The sequence below is a fragment of the Cryptomeria japonica genome, chromosome 3, assembly GCF_030272615.1.
Source record: "Cryptomeria japonica chromosome 3, Sugi_1.0, whole genome shotgun sequence".
Lineage (NCBI taxonomy): Eukaryota > Viridiplantae > Streptophyta > Pinopsida > Cupressales > Cupressaceae > Cryptomeria > Cryptomeria japonica.
The window spans coordinates 556,818,791-556,845,379 of record NC_081407.1 but is presented as its reverse complement, the minus strand read 5'-3'; the positions used below and the strand labels follow the sequence as shown (position 1 = coordinate 556,845,379).

At 37.9% G+C, this 26,589-nt stretch overlaps 1 protein-coding gene across 6 annotated transcripts in view; it reads right to left on the bottom strand.

Annotated features, from left to right (window-relative positions):
- The window catches only part of LOC131029902 (nudix hydrolase 8), a 174,840-nt gene extending 151,090 nt beyond the window's left edge, over positions 1 to 23,750 (bottom strand). For 4 of the 6 annotated variants that reach the window (XM_057960572.2, XM_057960570.2, XM_059218443.1 and 1 more), the window contains exon 1: positions 23,474 to 23,749. In XM_057960572.2, the coding sequence (XP_057816555.1) occupies positions 23,474 to 23,495 (22 nt within the window). In that variant the 5' untranslated portion in view covers positions 23,496 to 23,749. Of the gene's footprint in view, positions 1 to 23,473 lie in introns of all 6 variants that reach the window. The other 2 variants (XM_057960573.2, XM_057960569.2) reach the window with 2 other exon arrangements.
- Positions 23,751 to 26,589: the final 2,839 nt, after the last annotated feature.

Here is a 26,589-nt window from a genome sequence, read left to right as displayed (position 1 = left end):
TTTCAGCCCTTATGTCAAATAATGGGCCTTCCCCACAGGTTTTCTCCAGTGACTTATTCTTTATAGGTGGTTCTTCATCACATCCATCCTTACTCGGATCAGTTGTTAGCATTGTTTTGATGGCAAGGGTAGAAGAAGAAGTGCTAACATACCTGAGTTGCTTCATTTCCAGCTTCCCACAGCTCACCCATAACCAGCCATACCCCCTTATTGGAGCAAGGAGCATCAACACCAGCTGGGACGTAGGGTTTCCAGGCAACATTCAGTAGATTAGGTTCAAAGCAGGTTTGAAAGAAGCAGATCAGATATGAGAAAATTCAGATCAGTAACCATAGAGGGCAGATCAGACCTCTGGAACACCATATCAGTCCAATTTTGTCATGTACCAGTCAAAATCAGACCTGCACATGGTAGGATCGGGTATGTAATTGTCCATTTAACTTCAATAAAGTGAAAACCAGCCTCATTCATTACTTGTACTTGCTATTCTATCATTTCCAGCAATTATTTCTTATTTTTTATCAATTTGCAAATCCAAGCAAAAAAACAAAAAAAAAAATCAGAAATTACAAAAAACTCAAAAAAATCAGCGAAACATCAAAAGACGAGTGGTGGTACCACGGATTGATTAGCTTGGGACACCATTTGATCACCTCATATGATGAGTTCACCAAAAAGCTCATCGACCATTTTGACCAAAAGGATCCGAAAATGTATTTTAGGGAGTTAGCTCAGCTCAGACAATATGGATCAATAGAGATCTACATCCTCACTTTCAGAGGTTGGCGATGATGGTGTATGATATTTCAGCGAGACGGTTGGTTGTCCTATTCATTGAGGGACTTTCCAAACCCTTACGTGGGTGACCCACCCACTTTACAAGAGGCCATGAAGAAGGCCCGTAGCATGGAGCTTGCTGCCCTAAAGAACAAATTCACATCAAAACCTTTTTCCAGTAGTAAGGATAAAAAACCTTTCCATAAGACCATGGACCAGCAAAAAAAACCTTCCCAAAAACCTTAAGAGGAGTCACATAATGACTTAAGACACAAGAAATTATGCTTCAAATGCAAGGAACCATGGGACCCTAAGCACAAGTGCCCTTTAAAGGGGAAGGCTAACAAAGTGGAATACTATTCAACTAACGATACCAATTCTGAAAATTCAAATCAGCACACTGAAATTTGTGACAGCGAATCAAAGGATGCGTCTGAGGGGTCAGTGAAGGAGCGGGAGGATAATAGACCCATGGCACAGCTCTCTAGCATTCAGCGTGAGGGGTCTTTAGAGATTTGTGGAGTTCTTGCTGGGTAACGAGTGATCACTTTGTTGGACATAGGTGCTACACATAATTTTATTGATGAGGGTTTGGTGGCCCAAAGAGGGCTTAAGGCTTTGAAATTTGAGGGCTTTAGAGTGAAGGTGGCTGATGGCTTCACTCTCTCTTGTAACAGGATGATCTCCAATTTGACTCTCTAGCTGAATGATTATGTCTTCCAAGAAAATTACTATGTGGTGAATATGGGAGAAATGGATATTGTATTAGGTATGAGATGGCTACATATGATTGAGGAATTTTATCTCAAATGTGTGCACCATGGAGATGAGGTTTGAAGTGGATAGTCGGAAGCATGTGCTGAGAGGTATGATCGATAGAAGTCTTCGGATGGTTTCTTTGAGGATGGAGCGTTTGATCATACATGAGCAGGTAGAGTGAGTTGCAGAGTGTGTGGTAATGCCCACATCAGAGGAGCGGCAGAAGTGGAGCTACCCTCCAGACATTTAGAAGATCCTAACTAAACACAGTAAGGTGTTTAGTGACATAACACCAGGTAGACCTCCAGACAGGGGGATAGAGCACATTATTGAGATGGAGGAAGGGGCTAAACCAGTCATCATCACCCCATACAAGCATCCAAAGCGACTAGAGGATGAAATAGAGAAGACAATTAAGGAGCAGCTCGAGATGGGGCACATTCAGCCTAGTAAGAGTCCTTTTGCATCAACCGTGGTATTGGTTAAGAAGGATGGGACTCTTCACATGTGCATCGACTACCGTGCATTGAATAAGAAAACAATTAAGAACCAATACCCCATATCTCGCATTGAGCTGATTGATGAGTTGCACGGAGCATGTTACTTCTCCAAGATCGATTTGAGATCTGGTTACCATCAAATACGGATGAGGGAGGAGGATGTGGATAAAATAGCTTTCAAATGCCATTGCGGACACTTTGAGTTCTTTGTTATGCCCTTTGGGTTAACCAACGCACCAGTCACATTCCAACCCTGTATGAATAGGGTGTTTCGGAATCAGTTGCAAAGGTTTGTGTTGATCTTCTTTGATGACATATTGGTATTCAGTAGGACTTGGAATGAGCATCTGAGGCACTTGGAGAAGGTGCTAGATATTCTGGAGAGGGAGTCCTTGTATGCCAAGGAGTCCAAGTGTGAGTTTGGGATGATAGAGTTGCTCTACTTGGAGCACATTATTAGCTCAGAGGGAGTCAGGGTTGATCCGGAAAAGATCCGAGCTATTGTTGATTGGCCTCCACCTAGGAATCTCACCTAGCTTAGGGGATTATTTGGGCTATGCTGATTCTACAAAAGCTTCATCAAGGGGTTTTCATAGTGAGTAGCACCTCTCACGAACTTGACGAAGAAGGGGGCCTTTGTATGGACAGAGCAAGCACAATAGTGTTTCGATCAATTTAAGCAGTTGATGAGCTTGTGTCCGATCCTTGCATTACCAGATTTCTCTCCACCGTTTGAGTTATAGTGTGACGCCTCTGGAGAGGAAATTGGTGCGATGTTAATGCAGAACAAGCACCCTATAGTATTTGAGAGTTGGAAATTGAGGGGCCAGAGAAGAGTTGCAGCATATATGACAAGGAGATGTTAGCCATCATGCATGCATTGGATAAGTTCAGGCTATACTTGGTAGAGAGTAAATTTGTGGTTAAGACGGACCATAACAACCTAAAACATTCAATCAGCGGGACCTCAATGACCGTCAGCAGAAATGGGTAAGCTCTAGGCTTACGATTTTGACATTGCATATATAAAAGGCAAGAAGAACATTATTGTTGATGCCCTATCCAAGAGACTCCATTTGTGCTCTATTAAGGAGATTACAGATGAATGGCAAGGGTTGATTTCTGCTGAGTAAGCTAAGGACACGTGGGCCGCTAGTATCATTGACGGGACAATATGGGATGACAAATATACAGTTGTAAATGATCTCATCATTTATAAAGGAAGGATTTTCTTAGTTCCAAATTCAGAGATGAAGCGACAAATATTGAGAGCCTTCCATGATGCACCAATGGCAGGACACCCAGGGTACTTCAAGACATCGCCAGATACGAGAGAGATTCACTTAAAAGGGGCTCAAGTTAGAGGTTCTTAGGTACATCCATGAATGTCCTACCTGTCAGCAGAATAAGCACGAGCACACTTTTCCGACAGGTTTATTGCAGCCCTTACCCATTCCAAGCAGGAAGTGGGAATGCATCTCGATGGACTTCATCACGGGATTGCCCAAAGCCCAAGGCAGGGATAGCATTTATGTTGTAGTGGACAAGCTTACAAAGTTTGCAGGCTTCTTTCCCATCAACACTACATACACAACGGTACAGATTGCAAATTTGTTCTTCTGAGAGGTATTCAGATTACATGGGTTGCCGAGGAGCATAGTTAGTGATAGGGACAGCAGGTTCAGTTGTTTAGACTCAGCAACACCAAGCTCACCCCGAGCACCCCCAGATAGAAGACAGATGGACAAACAGAAGTTGTTAATAAATGGGTGGAGGGATACCTTTGGAATTATATATCAGGGCAGCAAAAGGCATGGGTTAGGTGGCTTCATATGTGTGAGTAGTGTTACAATACGACCTACCACATGTCCATCCAAATGTTGCCATTCATGGTGCTATATGGGTATGATGCACCTAATTTTTTGGATTTGCTTTTTGGTGATAGTCGAGTGCCTAGTACCACGGACCTACTATAGGACAGCTAGGATATCATTACGTCCTTGATGGAAAACATTCAAAAGGCTCAAAATCAGCAGAAACAGTATGCCAATCAGAACAGGGTTGAGCGTTCATTTGAGATTGGGGATATGGTATACCTTATGTTGCAGCCTTACCGACAGTCCACTCTCAGGAAGAGTGGAGCCAAGAAACTCAAGCCACGTTATTATGGACCGTTCAAAGTCATCAAATTTTGTAGCACCCACAGATGAGGTTGCTTGAGGACAAGCAAACTCAAGGAGGGCGAACTGTAATGTCCCCTTCCTAAGCACAGATGTTTCTAGCAAGGGTTAGCCTATCATCGAGGTCTCGTAGGCCAATATTTATACCCAAGAGAAGAGACTGAGGAGAAGGCTCATCAGGGAGTATTTAGTGAAATGGAAGGATCTGCCAATGGAGGATGCTACATGGGAGAGTGAGTAGACTTTGCAGCACCCGTAGATGAGGTTGCTTGAGGACAAGCAATCTCAGAGAAGGCGAGTTGTAATGTCCCCTTCCTAAGGACAAATGTTTCTAGCAGGGGTTAGCTTATCATTGAGGTCCCGTAGGCTAACGCAATGGATAGGGAGCCTAGTTAGGGGTCTTGTGACCCTTTGAGGAGCTTTGGGAGGCCTTTCGAGAGTCCAAGGTCAGTCTCCTAATTTTTAGGATGGGGGCCTATTTTTTAGGAGACTGTCAATTGACCAGGTGACCACTCGAGGGCCTAGGGAGCATAGCAAGGGGCCTTATGAGAGTTCAAGGGTTTTCTCACAGGTTTTCATCAACAAAGGCATAGGGAAGGTGCATCTATAGGCTATTTGAGAAGAAAAATCAGATATCAGCAGTGTTGGAGAGCAAGTTTTGGGAAGAAATTAGCAGATCTGGGCCTGTTGCTTCATTTCCAGCTTCCCACGGCTCACCCATAACTAGCTGCACCCCCTTATTGCAGCAAGGAGCATCAATACATGCTGGGACGTAGGGTTTCCAGGCAACATTCAGTAGATCAGATTCAAAGCAAGTTTGAAAGGTGCAGATCAGCTCTGAGAAAATTCAGATCAGACCTCTGGAACACCATATCAGTCCAATTTCGTCATGTACCAGTCAAAATGAGACCTACACATGATTGGATCGGGTATGTAATGTTGGCATTTGATGCTGTTCCGGTGATGCTCCGATGAAGATTGGTGATATCTGATGCATGTAGATTCTTAGGAGTTGTCATTGATGGGAACTCAGCCTATTGATCTTATCCGGAACGAAGTTTGGAACATCCGATATGAAGTTTTGGTGCAAGTCTGTCAGTAATACTCTGTGTACAGTCTTGGTGAGCATTTCTTATTTCCAGTGATTTGAGTTAAGCTGATTGGGTATGAGAAGCAGATTATTATGCAATATTATCCTTCGGCGATGATTCTTTGGCATGTTAGTAGGTCGGGTATCCGGTTGAGTAGTTAAACAAGGTTATCTTCATTTTTGGTGGTGTAATGTGTGGACCGGATTTCTTGAGCTGATTCCGATGGTTATTGGCAAGTTCAAGGTGATTGGGCTGACTTATGGGAAGCGTGTGATCGTGTGTCTTGGATCCGGAATATGGTTTTGTGAAGATTTGAGCCGACTTGAAGCTGCATGTTTCATATTCTGATATTTTGTGAAGCCGACTTGTGGGAGATCATTTTTTGCTTGTGCGGACATATATGATCGATTGGGATAATGCTTTTTGGTGATGATATGATATGTGAGATAATTTTGGGAGCAATTCAGTGCAGCCGATCACTTTGTGCCTAACTGGAACTGATACTTGGCATAGTTAGATGTTGTTTTCCAATTCATTACTCATTGTAATCATTTCTTATCAGCCTATAAGGCAATCAGCCTTCCTCCGGGGTTGTGGCCCTGTTTTTGTAACTGAGCAGTGAGCTTTCGACAGTGTGCCTGAATGCATGTGCATTCCAACTTTTGTAATATTGTTTTGCTACTAGCCATAGTGGAATAATATTGTGGGTTCAAATCCCACCGTGGTTTTTCCCTTTCCAGGTTTCCACGTAAAAATATTGGTGTTATGGTTATGTGCTTGATTGTTTTGTGTTTCTGCATTTTAGTCTCTTAATTGTGCATCCGGTTGATTAAGAATCAGATTAATAAATTTATATATACCGGAACACTGATTCACGCCCCCCCCCCCCCCCCCCTCCTTAGTGTTCATTGATTCCAACATGTAATTGTCCATTTAACTTCAATAAAGTGAAACTACCCTCATTCATTACTTGTACTTGCTGTTCTATCATTTCCAGCAATTATTTCTTGTTTTTTATAAATTTGCAAATCCAAGCAAAAAAACCCTAAAAAATCAAAAATTACAAAAAAAAACTCAAAAAAATCAGCAAAACATCAAAACAAAATCAGAAAAAAAGCAGCTTAAATAGTAAAATCAGAAAAACAATATCAAATTGCCAGATTGGGGTGAGCCACTACAGAATTCAAAAGATTTTCATATCACTTATATTCACCAACATATTGAACAATGAATATAGTAATAGAAGTTAAGTTTTCATTTACTTGTTTAGCCTAACTTTGCAAAATTATTAAAGATCATTCAATTAAAAAGTATGAACACATCAACTCCACATTAAGCAATTTTATCAATCATCCATTCAATCTATCAACTTGGAAATTAAACCTATTCTAATGAGAGCCAAGAAACCATGCTAACTTGCAAAAGTGAACAAACATTCACCAAAATTCAATGAATTGTGTCTATTACTTAAGAAGTATCACTACAACAATTTCTCTGAAATCTCTCTCTAACAAATGAAAAGAGAAGGGTTTATACAAACACCCCAATACAAAGCAACGGTACAGATTGATCTATGATCAACGGCCAAGATTAACCGATAAAACCCTAATTAGGGTTTGTTGCAACCACCTTCTCACAAACCAATGACAAAATAGGAATCACTGAAAATGATTTAATATCTTCCATTTGCTGAGTCAGGTTCACTGAATCTAGATGTGTTGACTTGGAATCTCCTGATTGGATGAATGATGACCAGGATGCCACCTCCAGCTTGCATTTGGCTTGTGCTTGTGCATCTTGACATCCTCTTGCAATTTTGAACTCTTAAGGTTGAGATCTTTCTCCTTGTGAATCACGTCTTTGCCCTGGGAATCCTTGTCTTGAAATTCCTTGTAGTTGTAGTTCCCTCTTGCTTGTTGGGAAATCCTTTGCCTTTACCATCATTGTATCCCTTTAGGAAAATTCGCCTCCTTGCTGGAAAGTTCTCTTTGAAACCTGATTTGTTTGATAAGGATTACCTCCAAAAAATCTAATAAAAATGACCTTCTTTCTGCTGTTAAATTCATTCTCCAAGCACTTGCTTCTTTTGTTTAACTTGAAATCTGATCTTAAACCTTCTGCTCTTACACGTTTCCTGAGGATTTAATACTCTAGGTTGATCTAAATTTCAATCTCACACTATTTCCTTTGTATCCACTTTCAATCAGACCTTGGTGGAAATTTGACGAGAATAGGGACTGTTTTGATATTCTTTTCTTCTTGCACCTTATTCACATCTTCATCTCCTTGGAGTCTCGGTTCCTAACTTTGGTCTTCTTTCTTTCCCTAACTTGAGTATGCATTGGTGAGTCCTTTATCTTGATGATGATTTACCTCCTTGAATGCTGTGAAGTCTTCCTGATTCCTCCTCCCATATTCTTTGGTGCAGACATGGTACCTGTATGAAGCTTAAAATTGATGACTTTGTAAGGCAATGAAAACATAGAGGAAAACTAGTTAATTCCAGAATTTCTTTAATAATTCTGATTTTTTTCTTGTGAATTTCAGACATTTTAATCTTCTAAAATCAGAATTCAAAACTAAGAATGGTCAAACCTTGACAAAATCTAGAAAATGGAATTCTAAAACCTGATTTTTTACCTTTTAAGGATGTCTGATTATAACTTAGAGATATCGATCCACTATAGATCTGGAAATTAAATTTCAGTCCCAAAATCCAAAGATAAAAGGGAGAAATTCTGCGATTTTGTCCTCAAAGTATGATCACCAAGGCTGAATGTATGTCTGAAACTTCTTTGCCTGTAAATGATGAGGGCTTTGTTTGGTTGATCAGCCCTTCTCCTTCACTAGTCTGCTATTGCAAGGTTTGCCTAGAGCAAAATCGAACTTGTGAAGTGAATGATTGTTGTTCCCTTCTTTTAAAGTCTTGTGAATCCTCTATTAAAGAGGTTGACGCATGCTTTCTATCTCAGAAAACAATAACTCTTGCCTCTCATAAGCAATTTGCAAAAAAAAACAATAAAGCCTTTGCTTTCTTTCCTTAATGAATTTGCAAATAAAGCCATAAAACTTGTTGATTCCTTTCTTGAGCGATTTTGGTAAATAAAACAATTGAATTCTTTTTGAATAAAATAATTGATTTTCCCTTTCTAGGAAATCGACCTCATGAAGGAAATATTCTTCCACTTCTAAGTGAATTTTCCAAGTGGATTTTCAATTTAACCTTACTTCTTTACTTGGGAAAATCAACCGCCAAGTGGATTTTCCCTTTTACCTCACAAGGAATTTTCAAGTACTTAGAAACCTTTTGCTCACCTATACTTGGGAAAATAGGACCTCACGTGGATTTGTCCTCTTTACCTTGTGAATTTTTGACCTCTTAACCTTCAACTTGGGAAATTTGAACCTTAAGTGAAATTTTTCTCTCTTTCCAAGTGGACTTGTTCACTTTGTCTTCAATTTTGGAAATTTGAACTCTTAAGTGAATTTTCTCTTTCTTTCCAAGTGGACATTTTTACTTCTTTGACGAATTTATTTCAATTGGATTTTCCATTTCTCCTTGGTGGATTTCATGCCTTCAACAAGATTTCTTACTGAGGAGGTCGGATTTTATTTGAAACGGGATTTTCTCATTTCCTTGCACACAAAAGTAACCTTGGACATCTCCGAAAAATAGAAACTCCTAAAAATAGAAATTTCTAAAAAATAAAAAAAGCAAAAATGAAAAAAGAATTCCTAAATTGGCCCCAAAATGCCAAAAATGAAACTTTTTGAAACAGAAAAAAGCAAAAAAAAAGCAACTTTCCTAAAAAAAAAGAGGAAGTTGTCAAAATTGATCCTAAAAAATTGCGTTTTTACTCCTTCAACATGTCTAAAGCACATTTGTAGCATCAAAACGTTCTTTTGATCATTCTTTCTCCTTATTAATTTGATGACTCCTCCAAATTTGAAGAACTTGACTCATTTGTGAAAGAGAAAACCTAAGACGCCAAAACACTACCCTAAAAGCGAAAACAAGTGGGTCCCCATTTGCAATGGGGCGATGTGTGATTACGTCAGAACAAGCCTGTGCAGTAATACTATGATGTTTGTTGTCTCCCTTTTCAGATAAGACCTATGAATTGTTGTCAAGAGCTAAGACTACCCTCTCCTTGGTGTAGCAAACCATTCCTTAGCTATAACACCCCTATAGAAACCCTTCTTTGTATTAAATTCGCATTGTGAGAGAGTGGGGTCCCAATGTGAATAGGGTCCTCGATCTGGTAGGCAGAAATAAGCATTAATTGTGGCTCGATCTAGGGTTAACAAAACCCTATCATCCTAAGTTTTGATTTGCCGAGTGTTAGGGTCATATCTTTTTAGGCAACCCATAATCAAGTCCGCGCACTAGATTGCCACTAGAAATGTTGCCACCTCTAGCAACCCACTTTCCACCAATTTTCAGGTAATTGGGTGTCTATTAGGGTTCTTTATTCTCCTCCATAATTCATTTAAGTCAATATATCCCAGCCGAGTATCTCTGTTGGTTGAAAACTTTGTACACTTGGGGAAATATACAAAATTGTGGTTTCAACCACTGTGTGTGAGTAAAACTCTCCTAATTAAGGGAAGGCTCCCCCTATCTATCTACAACTTAAAACTAAAATAGGATGGAACAGCAGTCTTTCTTCTTCTTTCAAGAAAGCCAATATCATTTTCTCTTCACAGAAAAGTGATAGTAACAACTTTTGAAATGAAATGAGAGAAAAGAAATGAAGTTTCCTGAAAGCTCAAAGACTTCTATCACTTCCTTCGGGACGGGACAGCAATGTCAAGCTCAAAGTCTTGATTATGTGAAGTCCTATCTAACCTTTTTCTATATTAATGATATTCAGAACAAATTATATCAGCACAAAGACTGAAATACCTTATTTTCTTCTACGTAAAACAGTAAGAAGTAGTACAAGCTCAAAGACTCATAGCTATTTCTTACAAAATCTGCTTCTAAACTCTCTTAAGAACAAGTGCAAGCACAAAGTCTTACAGCTCCTCTCAAAAGAATATTTACTCTAAGTTATATTAACCTCTAATACTTGCAGCACAAAGACTGCAAATCAAATTCGATTAAGCTCTTAAAGAAACACTTGCAAGAAAGATAATATGGAACACAAACTCAAGAACGTAGCACAAAGACTCAAAGCTTGAGCAATTTTCTTCTATTTCTTTCAATTCTTGAATTCACATATGAAAGCTCGAAGACTTCTTTGCTGTAAATTTGGCAGAGTTTTTGCTTGTTTTTCTAAAAGATAAAGATTGCAATAGACCCCTCAAGTATTTATAGAAGAGGAGTCTTGAGAAAAAAATGGGAGGATTCTAACTAACTTGAGAGATTCTCTTAACCACCAAGGCTTGTTCAATAACTAACTATGACTTATTCCAACTACAGTTCTAACTAAACACAACTTGTAGTTGCTTTACATGTAATTACAAAAGTGCAAGTAAAGACTTGACTTGCAATTTACAAAATGTTTTTACATGTAACTTGTCAAAAAAAAGACTACAACTAAGAGATTACACTCTGGAAAAAAACACAACCAAGTGTTGAAAAACACTTAAGCTGCAGCATGTCATCTCATGAATCCTTCGAACTTCTGGATGATCGTTCGTAGCTCAGCAGGATTCAGTTCGTGGGTGTTCTTGGCAACAAGCATGGTCTTCACAATGGTGTCATGGCATTGAAGAAGCATAGAGTCGTTCTTTTCCAAAGTGGACTGGATTTCATGCAAAAAGATTTGATGTTTCATCAAAACCTGAATTGAGGCAGCTGAAAATTGCTCGCTTCTCCACTCATTATGAATCTTCACCTGTAAATCTGCGAGACTTCTTCTTCCGGCATCAACTCTCCATTCTAACCCGTGTTATTGCAAGAGGCCTTCTCACACTGGGAAACAACACCTTGGAACACTTCAACTTGCAATCTCATTGCATCATCAATCTCCTCAATGAGGGATTTGAGAACAAGGGCTTTGTTCTCTAGAAGTTCTTCAAATTCCAAATACATGACCCTGGAAGGAATAATGGCATGCTCCTGAAGAACACTCAATTGTTGTTGAGGCATTGTGTGCCAAATTGTCAAACTACCTTCAACCCTTTCCAAATTCTGTTTGAAAGTCTCAGAGGTATGATTCAATTTTTCTTCAATGGTCTCCAACTTAGACATCATTTGGGAAATGTCTTTCAGCACTTGTGCACACAGATCATGAAGTTGATCCACCCAAGAATCCAACGCTTGTACTTTTTGAGCCGCTCTTTCAACTCCCCGAATTAATTCTTGTGAACCGGAAGAACTTGTAGGATTACTCCCTTCACCAACAGGTTTTGTAATTTTGTGAACAGCTGCAACAAGTTGCCTATTCTCCTCTTCTAGCTTGTCTTTCTTTGCTAGAAGTTCATCATACCACTGTACTAGTGAAGCTACGGATTGTTGGGCATCAGGCTTGACCACTTCATGCATTTGTTTACCCAATTCTATCCTTGTAACCTTGTAATCAGCAGCTTGCATTTCCTCACGTGGCTTATCCGCAAGGGGCTCAACAATTTCTGCCACTTTCATCTTGTTGTTGTCAACGGTTACTGTTGAAATCGTCTTGGCTTTTTTAGCAACCTTGGGCCTAGACTATTTGAGTTGTTGATAATCAAAGACATCAGGAGAGATTTCCTGCTTCTTCCTCTTTGGGGTAAAAGAACTAAGCCATGGAGGTAAAACGACTAGTTCTCCTCTAGTAGCTACCGAAGACGAAGGAGAAGCAGTTTCCGTATGGACAGCCGTGGTCACCCTGGGAGGAGTATCTATTTGAATGGCAACCATGGTTTGCTCGATAACCAAAGGGCAGGAAGATTGCCTCATAAATTCTTCAAAGCCAGAAGTAGAGGTATCAACCTCTAACAAATGGATCCATGCAAGAGTATCCTCAAGGATTTCCAGCAAACTCTCTTGTTGATGATCAAGAGGTGGCTCAACTGCTGAAATAGGAACGGTATTCTGAGGAGACTCCTCCACTATTATGTCAGGAGGAGATAGAGGCAGCTACATGGGAACTAAGGAGGGAATCTCATGAGGTGACTCCGAAGTCAATCATCGGATTGTTGTCCTTCCTCCGGATTATCAGGATCAATCACTTGAATGTGAATCTGGGATTTTTCTTTTCCGCGAACTGTCGCCTCCTTAGGAGGAAGTACTATTGCCCGACTAACCCGAAATTTGATCCTAGTGCCTGAAGATGATGCACCTTCCTTATTGTCAATCTAAATCTCAGACTTACGTCCAAGAGGCCCTATAGAGTCATCTTCTTTTCCAACCTTGATCTTGATGAGTCTAACACCATTACCTTTGAGCCAAGTGCCGGTGTTAGCTAAGATAGGCTGAAATCTTTCAAGAATGGAAGTGCATTCTTTATGTGACCATTGGATTAAAGGAAGTGGGGCTTCCTCAACCCTTCGTGAGACAAACTCTGAATCAAGCACATTACCATCATCAATCATTCCTTGCGAAATGTCCACCAGGTTCAAATCAATAACCTACTCAACAGTAAGCCTGTAGTAGTCCATCTTGAGAACCTCCATTTTTGTACGGAGATCTACCCAGATATCCTCAATACGATGCACATGTACAAAGGACTTTTTTTATCTTTTCCTTCATACCCCGATAGTCAAAATCTGCCCTCGACTTAAATCTTTTGAGTTTAATCTCCTGCATCTCAGTCTCCATAGCTTTGGCTTTGACGGATGTGACAAGAGAATACCGGCCAATCTTCAATGGGTTAGTTGTAGAAATCCCCATTCCAACCTTATGTTTGACAGATTGATGAGCGTGCACGGCCATGATCTGTCTTCCCAACTCCATAAGAATGATCTTATCGGTCGGGTATCTAGGAAGCATGTATGGCTGCCCACTGTAACATCCAACTCTTACATAAGTGAAAGTCGGGAATTGAAGAAACAAGCATCCATACTCGTTCACTCTTTCCCATGCTTCATCTGACACCCTTTTGTTCTTTAGAGTCTTGTCAAACTGGCACATGAAGTAACCAAAGAATGCATCTTAAACCCTTCTGAAATGTAATCTGTTGGGTCTCAAAGGCAACTGATCATAATATTCCCACACAGGTATAAGCGAGCGATCACCCTTGGTAGAAAGACCAGGGAAATGTCTTAGTGATGTTGCCAAATACACTAAGTATGAATTCATGTAGAAAGCCATGGTAGTAGGGACTGTTACAAGTTGTTCGCACAAAGCATTACTAATAATCTCTCCCCGTGATATATGATGGGACTGCCTTATGAACATGGTAAACTGATACATCCAAGGCTCAAACACATTAGAATGCTCAAGACCCATCATCCTGCTGAGGAGAGTAATGATGTCTCCAATTTCCCACTTGAAGTCACAACGGTACAACTTAGCCCACCTCGTGAAGGCGGCTCGTGGCTCATGAATCCACCTGTTAATGTGGTTTTGCAATCCTTTTCCCTCTTGACATAGTACTCAGCTGCACTATCCTTTGAAATTTCCGTATAAACAGGTGCTGGTGGTATTCTGAAGACTTTCTCAATAGTATCCGCATCAAGGCGGATTATTGCCTCATCATCATCATTTCTAATGGTTCTCGTCTCCTTGTCAAAGTGGTGAGCGCAAGTGAGAACAAATTCAGGCTCTAGGGCAGCCATTGGAAAAAAAGATGCATGATGAATGTGGCTGTCCAGCAACCGTTGCATATTACTATCCTACGGATCCTCCACCCTCTTAATGAATTTTGACATGTCCACATGCCCTATCTCCGTATCCTTGATATGATCCAAAGGAGAGGAAACTTGTGAAGGTGAAACTTCATTCTGGTACTTGTCATATTTATACTTCATCTTCTTCGGAATGGGAGATGATGGTAAATCTGACATTGAAGAACAACCTGGTATGCTGTGATGAAGACTTAAAAGTGTTAAAGCAACATCATAATCAGCTGCAACTAACATTTTTCCTTCTTCAAATGGGAAGAACTCCACCCCTTGCACTTCACAACTTTGTGAGAGAAAGATGGGAAATAAATGGGAATGCTGGAAACTTGACTTTGACCAATTTCAGATCTTGGGGAAAGTTTTACAAGTATACAAGTGGGGAAGAACGAACATGCAATCGGATTTTTAAAACCCGAATGCAAGTATACTTGTAAAAGGGAAAATGGAGAAATGAGTGAAAAATGAGATTTGGACATGTGGGAAATGACGTGAATGGAATGTGTGGATATAGGCAATGAGTATGGATAAAAATGGGAAGATTTTGGGAATGTTATTTTCAAGAAAATGGGAAGAACTTTCAACATGCAATCGGTTCTAAAAACCCGATTTTGGAAAAATGGGTATTTTTCATCTTTGCAACTTGGAATTTCAACAAAAGATGGTTAAAGTCTTATAACCATAAGGGAAGATCAATTATTTTCATCCAACTTGTAATCGGGATTTAAAATCCCGAATACAAGTAAAGAGGGAAAATGGGGAAGAACAATGCAATTCACAAAATGCTTTGCAAAGGGGAAAATCTCTCTCACAAAACCGATTTTAGGGCAAAACCAACATATATACAAATTTACAACTAGAATGGAAAAACAAGAAGACAAGAAAATGGAACAAGAAGAAAAGAAAACATACCTTGCTTCAATACAAAATGCCTCTTCAAAAGATGAAACAATCTTTGAATGAAGAAGACAATCCTTCAAATAGAAAAAGATTCCAAAACCCTTGCCACGTTTTTCCAACCTCGGATTTGGAGAATAACAGCCAAAATGTGTTTCAAGATGCAAGAAAATGGGTCGAATCTCTATCCAAACCCCACGCCTAGGTGAAGGAAGCGAAAACAACTTAGGAGAGTGTTGAAATGGTGACAAATTTCAAAGAAAATCGTGGCATTAATAAACACGTTTTTTGCTGTTCATATATCATTAAAACCTAACGATTTGAACCTCTAAATGGCATGGGACGTGTTCATGAATGCATAAAAATAGGAAACAATCCAAAACGCCTCTTACCTCCTAAAATTCCTCCACAAAATTTGCTTGAAATCTTCAACAAATCCGCCTTCTTGGCTGGTCGAGTTCTTGGAAATGAAGAACAAGTTTCAATTTTATGAAAATCGGGTTTTTGACTTCATATTACATGTTTAAAATGTCACTTTATCTTGCACAAGGCAAAATCGGGTTTTCGAAACCCTTTAGCAAGTTTAAAATGCCTTTATTTTTATTCATGGAGCAAATCGGGTTTTTAAAACTCAATTACAAGTTTAAAATGTCACTTTATCTCCATTCTAGGCAAAATCGGGTTTTTAAAACTCAATTACAAGTTTAAAATGTCACTTTATCTCCATTCTAGGCAAAATCGGGTTTTTGAGAGAGAAATACAAGTTATAATAACTTGTAAGGGGAAAATAAAATCCCCTCAACAAGTTTTAATAGCTTAACACATGTAATAGGGGAATAAAATCCCCATTACAAGTAAAAACACTAAAATAGGAACTTTATAAAAGAATTACAAGTGACTTTTAAAATTTGCAATTTAAAATTAACTTGTAACTTATCCAAAAAATCCCTATCATGACTTAAAAAGCAAAAAAGCATCAAGGGGGAAATAAAAAGTGAGTTACAAGTTCATTTTTCATAAAGTGCACTTGTAACTAGCTAAAAATTTCCCTACAAAGACTAAAACAAAGGAAAACATAAAAACTTGCAACTTAAGGAAAATTTCCCACCTGCAGAAAAGGAGAAAAAACCCGAAATTGAAGGAAAAACATAGCAAACGAACCTAGAATGCGATGAAATTTGAAACGTGATTCGAAGATGGACTGAGGATTAAGCCAGTCCAAGGGCACAGCAAAATTCTGCCTCGGGAAGCGTGCCATAGAGTAAAATTTTTATTTTTTTACAAAAATTTTATGTAATGGTCCTTCATTTTTGAAAACAAAAATGAGGACAACAATCTCCAACCTTTGGTAATGTACTTTCTAACGCATTCAAATGTTCGTAACCAAAATATTTGAACTTCATTTTGGATTAAGTTTCAATATTCCGAGAAAAGATTTGACAGAATCTTCTTTACACAATTTTAAAAAACCCTAGCACCAAGCGGAAAAAAAAAATTTAAAAACCCTAGCGCTATGAAAAATATGCCCTTTAACAATTCTCAGATGACCTATCTCGCTTGTAACAATGTCGTGGCTTATGCTTTGATTCTAGGCGCTAATAATCTTCGCTGCAAATATATCCAATTGAACTTGATCGAGCTCTTGAATTATGTTCTTCTAAATGGAAATTTGAGTTAAGTTACCCTTTTTTGCAACCATATTAATTCCACATGTACCTTGGCCTTTTGAAATTAATGCTCAATACTTTGGGTGGCATAAACACTTAGGCCACAATTTAGTTAGGAAAGTTCATCAGACTCCACTCAATGTTATAAAACTTCAATTCATCTATGCTTTGTAAAAATTGCTCCCATTTTCCTTTATTTCGGCTCCTTTTAGTTTGAGATTGGATGTCGAGCATGATGAGGTTTCGCAACTCTTTTGTGACTCAATTATACTTTAGGCTTCAATGTGTAAACTTTTGGTGCCCTCCACTCCTTTAGCTTTGATACGGCTTGAGCAATCATGCTCTGACTCGATTAGAAAACTGCATCGGGGTCCGACAATCATTTTAAAACCTAGAGGACCCAACAACTAAAACATAAATTGGATAAATTTTACCTAAAGCGGAAAGTAATTTTGAGATTAAGTGTTAGACTCCAACAAGAGATTTAAAACTCACTTTTTGAAAGTTTTGAGACCGAAAGCCAAGTACTGAATGAGGTGTTGAGGTCCGACATGACTTTTAAAACTAAAGACAAACATCACCAGCATTAAGAGCATTTTCAAAGAGGAAACGCAGAGACTTGAGCCAGTATGAGAAGGTTTGTCGGACTCCAACGGGACTATTAAAGTGAAACTCTGATGAACTTTCAAAAGTGACTAAGCGTCCAGACTTTTGATAGGGAATATGGAGTCATTAAACGTGGATAATCACATTTGAATTTTAAAGATGAAGAGAAAGACCAAAATTTCGATAAAGGGGAGGGGGGATTTGAGGCAACAAACGTCCATTTTTAAACTCATAGCTTTAGAAAGCCATTCATTCAAGGCTGCCTCTACATATTTCTTTTGACCAATTGCTCCTCCAACTATGTCACTCTGGCCCCATCTCCTTGACTTCTCATTTCAATTCTCTATCTTCAAATGGGAAACAATATTTTCTGGAGAGAAAATAAATAACTCCAGTTGTAGTCCCCCCATTTCATCCATTCATGTCAATTTTAGTTGGTTAACCAGTGTATTCTACAAGCCACATATATCTTTTAGGAATCGCTCTCCTACTTTATGTACTTTGACTGAAATGTAATGCAACTGTCACTCAAATTATAAGTAGGTTGTGATATTCCCCTTAAATTTTTTTTAATTTTTCAATGAGAATTACAAAGCAAACACCATAACCTGTTAAGGTTAGAGAAATAATCCAAACAACTGAAAGGGAACCCTTCCACCTTTTGTTCACCGAGAGCCCAATCTGGGAAGGTGAGAGCATACGGTGTTTCGGGGATCGTTAGCACCATAAACCAAACTAAAATTACAATGCACGGGCGGCAAGCCAGCCCCTTCTGCTTATCCAGCAGGATAGAAACTAAACTTCTTGGGGGTAAACCAGCCAAGGAAAACAACAAGAAACTTAAACTCAATCACTCTAAATCACACCCAAACCAACACTATGCATTAGGTGACCAAGTACAAATAGAGAGATAACATCAACATGAGCTCCAACTAACATCACGCTTCCCAATGCACACCCCAGAAAGTACGCCTAGGCATAAAGGTACGATTTGCAATTAAAAATTGAATACTTAAAATTAAAGGCTGCAAACTTACAAAACACATCGCCTACATCATAGAAGTTGTTCAAGCCAATACCCAAAATGATAGGTCGCACAGGCAGGGAGGTAGGATCGAAACTTCGCTTCAGCCACACAAGAACCAGCAACACTGAAAAAATACAGCAGCAAACCAACTCTCTCAAATCCTCACACGCAACCACAAGAACATCACGAAATCCACACAAAAGAGCCTTAGCTAGGAGTGATGTCTCACACTCGAAACTGCAATTGAAAAGTCTAGGAGGTTTTCACCCTCGAAGAAGTCTGGAATCAATCCGACAGCATAACATTATATTTTCTCTGGATAACCAAATGATGAGCCAAACACCTGTATATATAGATTTTTAAGTCTGAAATTCAAATTCAACTCCCACCAAATTCACCTCTCCAATTTGCATTTCATTTCCAATAGTGGACCCAAGTATGGCGTCCCCCCCCTAAGTCAAACCCACGCCTAGCAAAGGGGACCACGATTTTTGGCATAAAATATACTTTGTCACATAAAATAAAGTCTCCTTATTCATTTTGGCGTCCCCCTTCATGGCACAAATAATTTGCCTAGCAGACTTAGGATAACTCATATTATGCACAATTCCCAATATCATTAATCAGTAATAAAATAATTAAATATTAAACCTTAGGAAGGAAATAATATTTAATCGAATAATTTATAACTCCAATACCGATTATCAACAAAATCCAAGATGAAGCTGAGCAATGAAGACCACTGAACTGCGCTGGATCAGGACCATATCCAAGACTACCAAAAATAGAAATGCCCAAACTTCCACTTACTAAAAATAGTGAGTCATGAAATACTGCTCCGAAATTCATCATCTTCGCTCCCAAAGAAAGAGCTTGGAAAGCTCAGTAAAACTGCACCATCCAGACAGCCAAACCCTAACTTACTAAAAATAGTAAGTTCACATTTCACCAAAGAGTTGACTACATGTTATGCCATACTGGAGCTCATGGAAAACCTAGAAGGAAACCACAAGCAAAACTGAAGAATTCCCTCCTGACTAACCCTGACAAGCTCGAGCAGAACTCCACAGAAGATGGAAACCCTAATTCTCCTTTCCACTTAGCCTACGGGTCTTTGGAATAGGCCAATGGACCACTGAATGCATCATCACTAAGAAGGGGACATTACATAGGTCATCTGATCTATAGGTCTTTCTATAAATTCATCCTACATGTTCTATAGCACACTTAGGCTACTATGTCAAGTTTAGGCTACTCTATTTCAGTGTCAGTCTTCACTAGCTTGGATTGTACATCAGCAGTGATGCACAGATGTTCCAAATCAGGTAGGCAATCTAGTGGATAACACCGTGAACTGTAGAAACTTAATGTGCTATTAAAGCAACGAACCACAACAATGAAAATGCCAAATATCGGGATATTTATATTACATTCAAAATAAAAATTAGATTCATAATTCAAATACAATTGATTAATGGTGCAATGCTTCCAATGATCATTCATCCCCAAAGCCCACACAAAGCTCCTCATCACTCACACTGGTAGAGTCCACAAATCAAGCTCTTCCCAACCAATAGCAACCGACCATATTTGTCCCACATCATCATCAATTTCAGTTGTCTCTTGTGGATCTACATCCCACCAAACTATTGCACTCTCCTTGTGCTCAATTATGTCAGTCAATGAAATGCAAAGGTGCTATATACAACTAAAAGCATCCCTGCCCTCCTAAAGGTAAGCTTGTTTCTCTTAACAAAGTAAATGAAGTTATAAGTAGAATGATTCCTCTCAACAACAGAAGAACTAGAACCTAAGACAACAAATGAATGGCTAGTGTGGTTGTCAAAGAATTAGGCCCGTGCATAGTGCACCACATAATTGGATCCTATTATGCCATGGTCTCTCTATCCAACTTGACCTCTTCTACATACACCCTGAGAGTGGCAAATAAGTCCACTAAACACGAATTATGCTCATACTTGTAGAATCATAAAATCCTCTAGGTAGCCTTTACCTCACCTTCACCTTCACCTCAATACCCGGTATTGGGTTAACTCTACCAAGCCTTTACACATACCACTTTAGATTCAATCCAAACTAGTGGGTACAAATGTTTGGTTTTCACCACAACCTCACAATCTATTTATTTCAGCTCTTTCTTTAGGACAATTCCTTATGTCTACAACTTTACCTCATAAATGAAGGAGGTGTGCATTAACTCTTGTAATGGTGCCTTGAAATTAAAGTTTATAGAAATGACATCTCCACACCTCGCATCCCCCATTTCCCCAAATTTTGCTTATAATTTGATTGCATATTATCTCAAAGGGGACATCTTATCAAAGGGACCCTTGGCAAATTCTCCTAATAACTCAGGAAGGTAACTAAAAGGTGCACTATCAATAGAACTAGTTGCCTCACCCTCCCACATCTATACCTGGAGTTTCAGGTTTAACCCTCTTTATCTCTTATAAGTTTATAACCCTTTTTCTCACTCATATTGTGGCAATAACTCATAGTAACACTACAACTGATGAAATTTATGATTACTATACATATGTCATTATGTCAATAAATTATGCACGGGCTCAACACAAAGATTTTATTTTTATTTTTCTTACTTCAGGTCACATGAAGCACAAAAGCAGAACATACACAAAATGACTCCTTGTTCTTCAACCTTCATCAAACTCCACTTTTATTCTTCTTACCTCAAGTTAAAGTAGAGGATATACAAAAGATGAAAATGTAATTTGACTACTATTATAAAAAAAATTCAAATCTTAATCATCTATTTAATAATTTATAGAAATTTACATATAAACATTTTTAAAATGATTTTAATTTAAAAAATAAGTTAAAATACTTTAATTACTGCTGTTTGTTGTTTTTGGGGTTGTCTAACTATTTTCAATAAAAACAATAGTTCTACAAACCAAAAACAGCATTTTATAGCCATATACAATTCTATGAAAAATTTATTGGATATTTAAATTGAAAACAAAACAAACAACTATCACATAACCATTATCTTCAGATTTAGCTATATAGGAATGAACAATTAAAAAAAACATCTAAATCCCAAAAAAAGGAGGGGGCATGGCTACATTGAAGGATTGATAACTTTCGGCTTGACCAACGTGTTGAAACTTGAACACTAGGCACTTGCACTTTCTCAACACTAGGCACTTGCGCTTGCTCTTTCTATTGCACTACCTCTTGCTAAAGCTCTCACTCTTGCAGCCATGCTTGCTCTCACTCTTGCCAACTTGAAGTCTTGATCAATGCTTCCAAGCTTTAAAAGCTATTTGGATTGAGAGTGTAAGGTGTGTTTATAGTTTTCGAAGTGCTTAGGGTGTAGGCGGGGCCCATAAACTTCTAGAGTAAGAATTAGGAGTAGAAACATCAAGAAAAATGTCTAATTTTATTTCTAAATTTGCTTTTTGGAGGTGTTTCAGGCAGAGACAACCAACAATCTCAAAGTCACACAAGAGACACCTAGGCATTTCCCCAAAGTTTTAGGAACTCTAGAATTTCTCTCAGAGATGTCCCCTCTTTGAGATAGACATCGATCACCAAGATGAATGGATGAGTGAAATTTAATGATGTCTACAAGACCATTAGTCTATGAGACCAAGAGCATCCTTGTTAACAACTTTCAAATTTTTTTCATTGTGAACACTAGCATGATGTTTCCCAGCTATCAGCAAGTGTCGAGGACATCCCTGTCTCCAGAAACATCATTTTCTACGAGAAGAGGGAACGCATCCCAATATAACACTAGTTTTGAACCCCCAGCTTACCTGAGGTGCGTGAATTAGGTCTTTTGCACGTCTCCCTAAGGGATCATTGGCTCGCCCTCTTATCTTATCGCTATTAATACCTGATCTAGGTTGTTGTGCCACCGATAACCCTAGGTTAACAAAAAAACCCAAAAAAGAAACCATTCTGATTCATTTCTTCTGCACAACCTCACCAAACACTGTTTTCCATTACGTTTCTCGTTTCTGGTAACATAGTACCCACCACCCTTGTCCTGGCCACACCAAATTTCAACGGAGCTTTATAGTCGAGTGTGATACTCAGGTCGTGTAATTGGAGCAATCTTGAGCTGAGAAGACAGGTCATGACTTAAGAGTCAGCAAAAGAATGCACTCAAGTTCACGCAAAAGAAGTAAATGTTACCCTATCTGCAAGTAGCCAATCAGTGGCAAGCATACTCAATATTTGTGGACAAACTGATTGTGACAATGTAAAATACTTCTCGTTACAGAAGCTTTAAACCAACAGACGACAAAATGGGACACAAAAATACTTTATGTGCAAAGTTACCATTTTTGATCCGAATTATGGATTCGGATGATAACACCTGAGTGAGAACCTGCGGTATTGTAAATTCTGTGTACAAGAACCAAAAATCATAGAATTGAAGCAACCCAAAAAGTAATCTATTTCATTCGAAAATCCAACATATAGAAGTTCATGAGATTCCAAGGGTCACAGAGACCTCTTGAGAATCGAAGCCCAATAGTCACATTTGTTTATTACATAATAAAATCTAAAAACTACGAAATTTTCAAAAAAACTATATGAAAATTTACCCTAGCTTCAACTAGACATAACTTTCTACTCGGGACTCGAAACTACGAGCCATTGATCTCGTTGGAAAGGTCTCCAAGAGATGTAGACCCACATTTGAAAGAGGATAGCTTTCAGCTATGCTCTTTCGCCGGTGGCAGGGGCTAAAAATGCCCTTAAGACCTTCAAAATTGCAAAATACTAACATATAGATAAACTAAACTAAAATATATATATAATTCAAAAATTCTTCTGATCAATTTTTAAAAAGCAAAAAAAGTTATATTTACCAAAAACAATTCATTTCTTACACACGACAATAGAGAAAAAGGAAATCTGCATGTGTACTTCCACAAGGGAGAACTCTCACTCAGGATTTAATGTGAGAAAAAAAGCAACCTTTATATTAACCTTCAGCGTTATACAAATGACGGTAAGATGCGATCTTATCCAACCGATAAATAGCAGCTTCTCAATGAAATTGCACAATCGATTGCCAGCGATGGAAGACCGAGAATAATAAACCCCCAACCACAACCATATGCAGGGAAAATTATAAAAACTTGCGTTACAGGGATACATAGTTACGGGGTATAAAGGAGAAAGGCACCAAATAACAAACCTTGAGAGTTAAAGAATTGCATTTGACGCTGTGAGCAGATTGATCTGTGACTTGTGCTTATTCCATATACAAGCAATGCTGTGTCCTGCAATACTTTCAGATTTTCACAGATGAGGGAAGACCCTCATAAGCAGAGTTGAAATGGTCCAGAAATACCCACTACTGCTTCCTTGAAATGGTCCAGAAATACCCAATACTGCTTCCTCGAAGTACTGTTTGAATACATCGACAATAGCGTGAAGCTCGAGCTTTTTTGTATTTTCTCCTTTTGGTTGGCTTTCTATTATTCAATCGATTATATAATTGATTGGTTAATATTCAGAAAGTCAAATTGTATATGAGTTATTATTATGTGTTTTTGTATTTGAAGATGTTAAATTGCATTAATTTGACAATCTATCTAATTTCAGGGAATATGATCTATCATTTGCAAAAACATATTAAGAACAGCTATGATGGAGCAGTAAAAAGAGCCTAGATTTGTGTAATCATTCTAGAGTATCTAAATAGATAAAAAAAAAATTGACATCAATTAATCATCGGATTATAAAATCGGTCTTTTTCCAAGGTTGATCTAGGAGAACTTGTCTCCTAGTGATTCAACAACCTTCTAAAGGTATTCATAAATACCACCAATCCAAACAAAAGAACAAACAATAGTGAATCAAGTGAAATAGAAATTACGAGTGTGTTATGGATTAGATCGTATCTAGGTCTAATGATCAATATATATGTCCACAAAAGTAAATCTAATCTGTAAGATAACTCTTCAGTAGAAATGGTCAATTATTCAACTCCCAAGACAATCAAAAACACGGATCTTCCATATAGTGTCTTGAGACACCTAATTTTTATTGCATCAATAAACACACTCCATCTTTTCTCAAGCTAAGTGTCATTAACATTCTTGGCATTTGCTTTCTAAACTAGCATTTAATGTTCCAATTTCCTAGTATTCATTACTTACAACTATTATCTAGATTAGTCCATGTAAGTATTCCTCGCATTAATTAATTAGTCTAGATAACACTATTAGAATAGGAAATTGGAGCACTCTCCTTTGTATTTTAATGAACTTGTCTCCTATTATACAACTAGTTTTCCTCTTGGGTTTCTTATCACTTTTAGAATTTTTTACTCTAATATAATTATGATTTTAGCATCTATTCCAAGATTTCTCAAATATTTTATTAACATTTGTTTATTTAGTTTGATTAGAGTTTGGTCATCCATAATAGTTTCTCGCTCCCAAACCTATAGGAGGTACTATGTATATCACCTTATATAGAAATATATTATCAATAATTTTAACAAAAATCCATGTTGGGTGTAATGCTACTCTATGGTTAATTACATTTTTATTAAGCCAATTGGTCATAAAGAACATCTAACCATATCATAATTTGATGAGAATGAGAATCCACATGAGAAGGTCCTTAAAGAAGCAATACCTTTACACATCATGGCAAAGTATGCAAACATATCTATCAAATGACCTTTAGTTGAAAGTGGATCTATAGCCTTAAAAATGCACTAAGATTAATTGAGACAACTAGAATTAGATTTATCAAAGGTATAATATGCCTATATCATGCAAGGGTATTATCGTTCCTCCAATTCATGTTGGATTGTGCAAGTTAGTCACGTTATTTTATATGATGCCCAAAAATTTAACTTTCGATTGTATGCGAGATTTTAGTGTGATTAGTCAATCAATTTGAAACTAGAAACTAACATACCAATGAAACTTTTGAATATAAAGACCAACTAAGCTTAAACTGATTTAAAACAAGTTAATCCCCCGAGATGTGTCTCATTGTTCTCTATCTCACAGGATTCCTCAAGTCAATGGTTGCTCTCAGATCATTGAGCAACTAACATTTGGAATGACAACTCCAAGAACGAGTGATAATGGATGATGATCTACATGCAAGATGCACTTAAGATCTATATGATATGATAAACTTATATTCAGATATGATTAGTTATGCTATGATGAAGATAATGATATGGTAAAGAAACTAACAAGCTATGCTAACATGATTCATGATCAAAATGTTATGTTAATATGCTCCTAAATGATTAAAATGCTAATTATCAAATAGAGACTAAATGCTTGATGAAAGTAGACTATAATATGGATACATGAAAATTGGATATGAATAATGAAGGAAATGAAACCTATTTATAGAAGAAATGGGCAATTGGATGGCTAAGACGAAATAATCTTAACAAGGGTTAGGATTGAAGGATACTCAATTCATGTTTACGATTTTCACCAATGAAATGGTGACAATTGTCAACATGAGATGGCTTGAGAGGAGAGAGGAGAGGCATTAAATGTGTGAGAAGACATGGTGGTCACCCTAGAGGGTAAGGTTAGCATTGAGCTATTGGATAATCCTTTTGTCCAAAGGATAAACTCTTGTGCAAGGGTTAATGGATAACCATGGTCAAAACAATGAATGTTTGAAGAGACCCATGGGTTAGATAAGGGTTAAGCTATAGAGAAAGTCTCTAACCAAGGGTTGAAGTTGAGTTAACCATGAATGGTTATTGAAGACTTTGGAGGTTAGCTTGATGAAGACATAAAGCCTTTAATGGTTTATGAAGACTTTGAGGATTTTTGAGATGTGACCTTCTCTTAAGGAATGTGCAAATGCTTAAGGGGGGGATTAGGCTAATTAGGATGGTTTAGAAGAATCTAGAAGATAATTAGTCATGCAAATGGATTTGTTAGGAGAATGCAAGTGGGAAGATATTTTTGGATTTAATTTGAAATAAAATGATTTATTTAAAAAAGGCGGATTACGACTTGCATTGGAAGGATGTTTAAATAAATATTGATTTATTTAAATGGGAGAGAGATTTTAATTAAATGTAAATTTAATTAAATGGAAAGGGGGGCTTAATTAAATAAAAATGATTTATTTAATAGAGGAATTGAATATGGTCAATTGGATTAAATAATTTATTTAATCAATAGAAGAATGTGGGGGGAATCGATTAAATATGATTTAATTAATAAAGGGATTAATTTTAATGGATTAAATAAACATTAAATATTTAATTAGTTAGATGGTCAAATTTATACGTCTGCATTTTGCCCCTCTTTG